Source organism: Papilio xuthus, unplaced genomic scaffold, assembly GCF_000836235.2.
Source record: "Papilio xuthus unplaced genomic scaffold, Pxut_1.1 DF825946.1, whole genome shotgun sequence".
In the NCBI taxonomy this organism is placed as follows: Eukaryota; Metazoa; Arthropoda; class Insecta; order Lepidoptera; family Papilionidae; genus Papilio; species Papilio xuthus.
This window is the reverse complement of record NW_013532703.1, coordinates 14721372-14732108: the sequence shown is the minus strand read 5'-3', so window position 1 is coordinate 14732108 and position 10737 is coordinate 14721372. Positions and strand designations below refer to the sequence as shown.

The window sequence follows — 10737 nt, the reverse complement described above, 5'->3', positions numbered from 1 at the left end:
TAGGCGTGATAATTTACGCTAGTAGTAACAATAAAATTTTACTCCCTACTATGAATGTTATGCACTGTAGACACAGTACTAGTTGGTTGGAACACCAAAGGCTGTAACTGGTTGTGTGACCATTTAACGTGCCCGCGACTTCGCTCGTACGAAATACTAACTTGGATAGCATTTCAATCACTTAGGCTAATCACTTAATATTATTAAGTTTTATGCTGAAACATATTAAACCCACAAAATACTTGCACAAACTTCACATATTCCAATACATCAAAATCAGTCCATGACAATGGTCCCAGGCTCCTGTCCATCAATGTACCAAACCTCATCCAAATCGGCCCAGCAGTTCCCGCTTGAAAGAAGGTCAGATAGACAGACAGACAGCCAGATGAAGCCACCCTCGCATCAATAAGAATGTTCTGTCCCTATATTATGGAATAGTCAATGATAATTTTCTTTTTCTAATACATAACCTGAAAATGATTAACTCACTATGTTAACAATTTAATGTTTCTTTTCCTTCAAAGATGTTACATTTTCTATTGAATGAACGTTTCAAAAGTCAAGACTTGTACCTTTTTTATATTTAATTACCAAATTTGTTTCCCAGCTTATTTGAGTTCTTTCAACCCACAACACAGAGTCACTAACGGTATTTAATTTTGTTTAACTTGATGGACAATATTTAAATGCCACTATAAGTTTTCAATTTATCAGATGTTCAACTATATCTATATGTAACAATGAATTGCTAATGACTACTCTGAACATAGTAAAAGTCTTTTTCAATATAAGCGTAACATAAATAAACATAAAGAGACAAACTCTTTGTCCCTTCTTTTCACAGGTCAGCAAATGAACTTGTCATTGCCGTTTATTCTCTAATGTTATTTACAATCAAACAGATAGCTATTTCTGTATGAAAATAGTTAAGTTACTTGTAGAACTAAGGGATAGCATTTTATTCCACAATCGTTTTTTATTCAGCTTATAATAATCCAAATGGAATGCCATTTAAAAGTAAAATTATATATTATGTCAACAAGATCTCTTTGATTTTAAACACACTTTTAGGCGGTGTGCTAAAGTCGTTTAAATAAGTCGATAGTGCGATTTTGGTTCAATATTTCATAAATCGGTATTTCTACTCCCTAAATTGAGTTTAAAGCCGTTAAAACTGAATTCAAGTTGACTCACCAATTTTTTGCGGGTTATTGATAACAAAATCCAGCTTCAACATACCCCGACTGCGACTAGTGTGTCCTCAGCGAGGAGTTGCCTAAACAGCGACTTTTACAATGAATTCCTCCATGACTTGGTCCAATAATTATGCTATAAATAAAGCTATTTCAGAAAGAAAACATTAACCTTTATTTATTCTATTTTACGGCAACTGTAGCATGTCATTATCAAAGAAAAACACGTTTACGCTCTTATTTTTACCAAATTAGAGCAATAAAATCAATTTCAGATGTATTTTAAATACAGAGTCATCTATCGCCGGAAGCGGAACTACTTATCTGTTTCACAATTATTGAATCGAAATTCGTTTAGTGCACAGTACATCACGAGATTTGAACTTACATATACTCGTAGTTAATAGTATATCTGGAACCTTCACCAATCCAGCATTAGCCACGGATTCGTTAATAAAGCCAATTATGATGACTTTAGTAACTGACAATATCATATTAGAAATTGTATGCGTTATACATTTTGTAAATATTATAACAAAACGTGACTAATAGTCAATCACATTTTATATCATATTGTACTACGTATTTTGTAGTAAGGTGCTTATAACAGGGTTAAAAGAATTACTTCTCAAAAAGACAAAGGAATAGTCACTTACTTGAAAACAATATCGTACAATGTACATAATATAGTCGCCATTGATTTGACTTAAAATTACTTTACTTTTTTACAAAAATCTAAAATGTATTCAGCTAGCTTAGATTTAAATTGATTAAATGAACTTACATTTATAAAGATGACAGTAACAACTTATAAAGCTGTACTCCTTCGTATGTTTTACACATATCTCTTTCCACTCACTTTCGGCACAACAATTAACTTGCTCGCCGAGTGCTGCGTTTATAAATCTGTAACTTTACAAGCGACATGTTATTGATGATTTGTTTTGTTGATGATTTTTCTAATTATAAAACATGTACTGTAGGCATATAGTTGATTAATAGTCATTATTTTGATTTTATTGTAGATAATGTATTTCCTCTCACCTTAATTTAGTTACCTCTCACCTTAATTTAGTTAACAGTTTGCCTCACAGAAATTTTAGCTTTAAACTTCTTACCACTCGTAATATCAATTTATCGATTAGGGTTTCAATCTTCTTAATTTATGTACTTGACAACTTTTCAGGCTGTAAATGAACTTATCGATTTAACGATTAGATGATCTAACCAATTTAATGGTCCGCTATGCAGCTTTCATGTTTGCAAGACATGAATCATCTAACCAATTTAATGGTCAGCCGTAGTGCTTTTATACCTGTAACACTTCAATGATCTAACCAATTTAATGGTCAGCCGTGGTGCTTTTATACCTGTAACACTTCAATGATCTAACCAATTTAATGGTCAGCCGTGGTTCTTTTATATTTGCAAGACATCAATGATTTAACCAATTTAATGGTCAGCTATACTCTGTAGACAAGTGCGAAAGTTCTTCTTCTTCGTCGTTACAGTTTTGTCAGATTGGTCATGGTTATCAAGTATCAATGACCTACTTTACCAGTCGCCACCTAGTCGCTGCCTTTTTAGTACATTGGTGGTCCAAAGTATCTTCAGCATTCTTCTCCAGCACCACATCTCGAGCGCGTCTATCTTCTTTTTCTCCCTCTCGTAGGATCCATGTTTTCGACGCATAAAGGAATATGGAGAGTACAAGCGATCGTACAAACCGAGTTCTTTTTTCTTTGCATTCTTTGCAATTTCTCCATCGCTGACCTAGTGATTGCCATTCGTCGCTTTATCTCGTCTATACAACCGCCGCTATTCGTGCGAAAGTTGAAAGCGAAAGTGCGAAAGTACTTACACTTTATTGGAGGTGACTGTACCTATGTTATTGAAGTTATGTATACACATAAGGTTGACCGAGATTAACATCGCCGAATGCTATTATCCATCTACACACTATTTGTCAACCATAGGTCGAAGACAGTCTTAAAAATGCATTTAATTATTGTTTTTGGTCGAAATCATGACAATATATGTATATGTCGTGGATATACTACCCTCGTAGTAAAGTAATGTTTATTTTATCATTGTAATAGTTCGATATTTTCTTTTCTTAATCATTATTCATTTCCTGCTTCATCAATAGACCGGAATTAATTTGTATGTACACATGTATTTCGTTGTGACATCGTAGTGCACTTTGTAGTGAACAACTTAGACGGACGAGCACAGCAATGAATCTGTTTTTCTGATAGTCAAATATTGTGATCTTATTTCGATATTCAATTGGTTAAGTTTACATTCCGAACCGTTTTTTAAAACATTCACGGCTGGGAACAACTTAAGGCCACGTTTTACAAATAACTATCATATGTAAACAGAGAAGACTGTTGCTATTTTTGGCAATCCATTACCTACTTTTTTTTTGTAAGGTAAGGCAAAATAATTTAAACAATACTTTCGTCCATCAATTACTGAAATGTTATTTTTTTACACATTGGTCTTCTCCTTCCTTTTTTTTTCAAATACAATTTATTTCCGTACTCACGGTTTTATCCTCGTCGCCAATGTAGCATTCGTTGTGCTATATTTGGCTCGTTCACGTACCGACACGTGTTGCCGGCTCAAAGGTCTGACATCGACTGACGTCCCCTCTCTCCGGCATGTACTTATGGCGTGTACGCTCGAGACAAACAACACTACGTTTATGCATACACTACACGGGCAATATGTTGTAAACAAGATATCATAATTTTTGATAGTGATGGTATTATTGACAAAGGTTAATTGAATAAAACCTCCCCACATGTTTACCTAAATGAATTTTAAACGCCGTACTTTGTTGTGGACTATAACGTTGTTTTATGCCCTTAATACCCTTAAAGAGCACATGTAACCTTTTAGTACGCATAATAAAATAGTTATAAAGACAATGATACGAACTTTACCAGGTCATCTGAACGTAGAGGTGAGGGGATATGGCAATAATTTTCAATAATGCCTTTGTGGCTTAGCTAAAAGCCGAGAAGGGACTCGCAGTGATTTATTTTAACCATTATTAGATACGTGTAACCGAAGGGTGAGTGCTAAGGGCGCGTGAAGACAGATTTAATGGTTCGAACATTAAAATAAATGAGCTCTTTTTTATAAAAAGATATTCTTAATTCACTTTTTTAATATACGAAGCATAAATAATGCATTAGTTGCTCATTGCTGAACCATCCCAAAGATAATTGGCAATAGTGATTTGCACAAATATTAGGGTCAAGACGTATTAAAGTTAGTTGTAGAGTTCAAACTTTAACATGTATAATATCCAACTTGAATAGATGTTGGGAACTAATTCCAACTTCGTAGAAACTTGAATGAAGTATAATATGGGCCGCATACGCGTTAACTCAGCTTTTGAGCGGCTATCTATAGTGGTTTTATCTCGTGAGATTTCTAGGAAGCTTACAAGATATAAATAGATTGACTTGAGACTTGCAATGATTAAAAAATTTAAATTAAAAAAAAAACAGTACTCACACAATTTAAAAATTAAATAACACTACTTTACCCAAGAGATGACACGATCCATCACTGATTTAATGGAAAATGTTCAATAATAGTACACGTTAAAAACATTTTTGATCACAAGTTCTTGTGTTCGTGTTATACTGTGTCTGACAGATAACAACTAGCACATCTAGGTTGATAAATGCTTCTGACAGCTTTGATTGTCTTGTTAATTACGTACTGAGCTGGGAAGATGATGTAATCTATTATTAAAAGATAAGATTTTGAAATCAAATCTTTTACTTAGTTTCGATAAATTACCAATAAAATAAAATAATAGGATGTTTACGTAACCTTTACAATATATTATAGATTGATTCAACTAGGTCACTTTTCTTTTAACTTCTATAAAATAATAGCAAACTGTTGAAATAAATTATGTTTCTGTAATAATAGAACAACATATTTTTGTCTGTATGTAACATATATTTTTGCTTACTACGCTTAAAAAGTAATAAAAAAGCTCTCTGGTATCTATTCACGCCACATTTATGACGCAGTGAGAGTGAAACACAGCTTAAAGCTCACAATGAAAGCCTTTTGCCCGATTCAGAGGCAGTCAAGTGTGCTTTTCAACGCTTAGTGTTCGGTTTCCCCAAGAACGTGCCAACTTTACCAAAAAAACGTGGCTTGAAAATAGCAACGCACTTTCTTCCTTTTATAACATTCTATTTTATTACATAACATGTAGTTTACAATATCTTTTACGATTTGAATAATTTAACGTTAAAAATAAAAACTGTCAAACGGATTATTTATACAATGCAACTTGGCTATGAATGTTAATCTGTTATGCGATTGTTTTTGTAAAGAACTCGTGTTTATAATTAAATGAAGTGTCTATCATTCATAATTACTTTCATGATTCCCTTGTCACTCAGATGTGCTTCGGATTGGAGTTTAATTTCCACAGATTGTACCCTCTTTGACATAAAATGATTGACATAGAATAGTTACCTCCTAGACGGAAAACTTGGGATTAAATTGTTTTTTTTTGTCCTTTTTTATTACGGTTTTTTATTGACTCGTCTGAATTTTATTCATTGGAAAAGGAACGAAACTAATAAGTAGTGTTCTTAACGTCTATGCCTAAAAAGCTCGCTCTCAGCTTAAGAAACTTTAATTTAGTGCTCTTAATATCGGATCCTAAGTATTTTCCGATGCACTTGTTTTGAAGAACATAAAAATATAAACATTCAACTTTGCCTCTCGATATTTTACCGCTGTTTTTGTTTCCTTATGCCATCAATCGATGCTACGTAATTTTGAACGAAGTATTTCTCTGTCGTCAACTGTTTTGCAAGTAAACCGAATCAAAATATTTACTTTTCTTTTGGGAACATCCTTTGAGGTTGAGACTTTTGAATTTGTTTATCTTTAATTTTCCTTTAAGAATTTAGTGAGCTTGTATTTTTAGGCGTCATCTCGATGTTAAATGTTATATTCAGAGTTTGGTCGTTTTATTTTGAATGATGGTTAGAATTTATCTTATACAGAATTTAAAAATAATTATGTAAATTTTATGAATTAACTGTAATTTTGGACAAATTGAGGAAAAATAGTTTTCCTAATTATCTCACAGGTACTCTTAATGTACATTTAGCTCTTTTAATAGTGTTACAAGTGTTGATACCTAACGTTTATCAGTGATGGATGATATTGGAAAAAAATACACTGATTCAGCCTTGCAATTAGATATAGATAAAGATCCGACATTATAATGTAGGAATGTATACGTTAAATTATCATGAGCTTACCCGTACCTATTGATATTTATTAATTTCCAGCATATGATCAGCAGCATATCCCAGATGTAGATTGGTTACTAAAATTGGGAAGGTGATACTTGTTGACTGCACCATGTTTATTCATTGGTCTGGTTGGTAACTACGCTACGATATTTTAAATAACTTTTCTATTTAGCAGCATGACAATAATGTGGTCGTGGGTGCTGGTCGCGCTAGTAGTCGCCAGCGCGAGCGGCGAACGGGAGCGCAGAGGGTCGTCCCTGCGCGGCGCACTCGAGGCTCTCCAGCGGCGACAACGTGGACGCAGCCATGGTCCGATAATGCCTCCGCCTGACTACGAGGACATCTACGAGTATCTGCCGCCGCACGCATACCCAGGTTCGGGTACATTTATTTTAACTGACATCAAATGTATTATTAAATGAAAAATCATAACTTAACCCCATTGTATTCGCAGAAAACGACTACGTTTTAGATACTGAAGATACGGGTGAAGAGAGTGCTCCAAAATACATCTTTGAACTATTGGATGATGAAAACGAACGCTCCCCAGAAGGCGCATACGAATATAAAGTAATCAAAAAGAAAAGTCACCCTAATTCACTGAAAAAAGAATCCGCATTTCGTGAGAGAACCCAAAACTCCGATAACGACGTGCTCCGGAACATATTTATGAATCCGAACGATGAGGACGATAAAATGCAAGATCGCGTTGAGAATGATGCCGAATATGCGCTCCTCTTGAATCAACTGTGGTCTAAATATAAACAAAACAATAATAACATGCGACCTGATAATACAGAAGCGCCCCAAGGTGTAGTCAAATTGTACAAGGAAAAAGTTGTGAAAAAAAGATATCCCGACAACTGGGGGCCCATCGCATTTAAAAAGAAACGTAGCTCCGACTTAGAAGACCAGCGACTAAATTATGAAGAAAATAAAAATCATAATTACAATGCATATGATTTAGCCGATAATGATAACAACGACATGCAAGAAGAGTATGCAATCGCTTTTCAACCAATTGATGATGACCGGCTATCCGAAATTTTAGATGATGATCAGTATCCTTATGATGCAATTGAAAAGCGCTTTCCAGTCACGAAGCGTAGCAGTGGACCCTACATCAGCCCTCAACAGAAAAGGTTTGCGCTCAATCAAAGCAAACGAGATGTACCAAAAAATTTTAGAAGTAACGTTGGAACAGATCCGAAAGTTTTAAGAGATCTATCTAAAATTTTCGGTGAACCTGAGTCGGAAATCATTAAAAACCCAGTAAAAAGGAGTAGCGATCATGATGAAACCTCTCACGAGATTAAACCACCTAATCTCACTATTTTAAGCCACAACGATACCCATCAGCACAATGTTACACACGATGAAGAGGACAGTCATGAGCAACATAGCCACCCAATTCATCATCCAGGTTTATCTGGAAAGAAAATTGAACATGATTCCGGTCATGATCATCATTTGGACCATGATCATGATCATGATCATGATCATGATCATGACCACGACCATGATCACGATCACGCACATAATCACAGTCACGGTCACTCCAAAAGCCATGTCCATGAACATGATCATGATCACAGCCATGATCATCACGAACACGAGAAAGCTGAAAAACCCTTGAAAATCAAAAAGAAATCCATAGACTGGTCCGATTATTTTGGAGTTGATAAGCGGTTCAAGAAATCTGTTTCGTTTGTTAATGATTTAAATCAAGATAGACTCAGGAAACAGTATTTTGATACATTCAATAGGGAAGTCATCAATCCTGTGAACTCATTTCGTAAACACACTAACGTAAAGAGAAACTTTATTCAACCAAAACCGAATGAAGAAACTGAAATTCAGATAGATCACACCCAGGCTGTCGCTATCCGTAACGACAATAAACGAAACACTGCTTTAGACAATGATTCTAAACTAGACAATATTGACAAAAAATTGCGAAACATGGAGGGTTTGATTGTAGACGAAGCTCTACACTACTCTAATGTTGGCGAAAAACTAGATTCAAAAGAGGAACAAGAAATGAAAGAAAAATTACTGTCTCGCTTGGCCGCTGCTTACAGTTTAGAGAAAATGAGAAAAGCTTTAAAAGAATTTAAGCAAAGTTTGCAAACACAGAAAGCAATAAATATGAAACTGTCAGCCGGTAATGATGAAACGAAAACTAAAAGGGTTGCAGTAAAAAAGGAAAAGGCTATTTCTACTACCAATGATGTGGCCAACTATCTTAATAACGATGATAAAATTGATGATTTCCAAGACGAACAAGGTGCTGGTCATTATTTGAATGGCAAAATCGAAGAACAGCTTTCGGAAGGTTATATGGGTGGCAGTGGACGACATCGTATGCCAATTATGTCAAATGGTAAATATACTCTGTTTTATAAACGTGCACCATGCAAATAAAAAAAAACTGTATTAAAATGCTATTTTTCCAGTTGGTTCGACAGGCCCATGTCCGGTTCTTGCGAAGATTATTCAAAGGTGCCGCGGTGTTGATTTATTGGCCGGAGATCGAGGACAGCTCTTCCTTACTCATTGCAGTCTTCATCAAATCTGTTATTTATGCGTAAGATTCTTTTAAGAATTTTAATAAAGATTTTCAAGTCTATTATTAAGCACCTTTATTCAAAATATGAATTTATTTCAGGGCGAAGCGGCACCAACGACTTGCGATTTAGTTTTCCTATCCGAAGCTGATACAACTTGTGAAGGCGACACGAATTGCCAACGTGCGGCGCGCTCCACTTTAATGGCTCTTCGGGAGCTGCACGACAACCTCACCGATGAACTGGACGGAGAATGCGAGGCCAGCCCCTGTCTTGCAGCTACTTTAAAACTAAACAACGGTTGGCAAAGAGCACTCCGACGTTAGATATTCGGTTGGAAACTTTGCAATCACGATATGATCATGGCATGATCCCATGTTGACCTATGCCCGAATAACTTTTGAAAAAGTAGATGGTTCTGGGTCGATTCGTAACTTCGTAACCAGGACATTCGTTAATGTTATTTTTTAAATATTATTAAGTAACAAACTATTTGGGAAGATTTTATGATAGTTGTATTTTTTCTAAAGATCACCTTACTTATTTGTCCTTCACGAATATGTTTTTTTTAAATTATCCATCCGTGTCTAACCAGCCATAGACACGCATGGAGTTAAGAATGATCTCATTACTCGTACTAGGAATAATATACTAAATATAATATTTATGCGAAGATCTATGCTTTCGTTGTTATATTATTAATGGACATGTTCCGCATGTCGTATGAACATTATGCTAAGTACGTTTTGACGATTCTATCTTATGTCATCTAACAGTATAAAAGTGTAAATGGATCAGCATAAAAGAGGAAAACTTTCATAAATTCGTAGGTTGATGTTTATGCGTGTATTGAAAAAATACTTTTATCGTTGTTGAATATTTACTTAAAAAACGATTGAATACTTGTTTTAAATATGTCAACGTATGTTTAAGATTTAACATTATTGAACAATGTAATTTCAATATTTATCTTTGTGTATGTGAGTTATATATTAAAGTTATAAAATATTACTTGATAATATACATTTGGCTATATATTTATGTTAATTTCTTTACAATGTTAAAGTAAATATTCAGAATGAAATTTTAAATGAAAAATTAAAAGCTTTCTCAGACGCTTTGCGATTGTGATATCATCCAGGAAATTAAGTTGAAAATCTCCGAAGGCTGTAGCACAACTTAGCTCTAATGCACCAGTAGACTATACTAGGACAATAAAGATATTTCGCTTTCTACGACTTTATGTCACAATTAGGCAAGACGTCTGTCTATCGATATATAGTATCCATTTCATGTCTTCCGAAAATTGGCAAAATAAAGACTATAAATCGCGCAGTAAACTCACAAAAAGTAAAAAAAAACTTCAATGAAGCCTGATTCTTATTTAAAAGCATTGAATTTTAAAATAAGAAAAGTTTATGTACAATTAGATATGATCAATCTACAAATTATTGAAACTACAATTCATACATGAATGTTATAAATTTATTCGTATAATGTTCGAAAACATATAACACACTAATATAAATGGTTTACAATTAATTATTTCTTTTATTACCACATATCCATGTGTAATGGTTTATCCTTGGCGGAATTTCCAAACCGCTACGATTTAGGGTTCTTCAAGAATCGAGCGTATCACCATCTCAAAGGCCACCAGAG

At 34.4% G+C, this 10737-nt stretch overlaps 1 protein-coding gene across 2 annotated transcripts in view; it reads left to right on the top strand.

Annotated features, from left to right (window-relative positions):
* LOC106124797 (uncharacterized) overlaps positions 1-10007 on the top strand; it is a 12114-nt gene extending 2107 nt beyond the window's left edge. Inside the window, exons 2-5 of one of the 2 annotated variants that reach the window (XM_013321764.1) lie at positions 6684-6883; positions 6963-8891; positions 8965-9095; positions 9177-10007. In XM_013321764.1, the coding sequence (XP_013177218.1) occupies positions 6685-6883; positions 6963-8891; positions 8965-9095; positions 9177-9401 (2484 nt within the window). In that variant the 5' untranslated portion in view covers position 6684 and the 3' untranslated portion in view covers positions 9402-10007. Of the gene's footprint in view, positions 1-6680; positions 6884-6962; positions 8892-8964; positions 9096-9176 lie in introns of both variants that reach the window. The other variant, XM_013321765.1, reaches the window with a different exon arrangement.
* Positions 10008-10737: the final 730 nt, after the last annotated feature.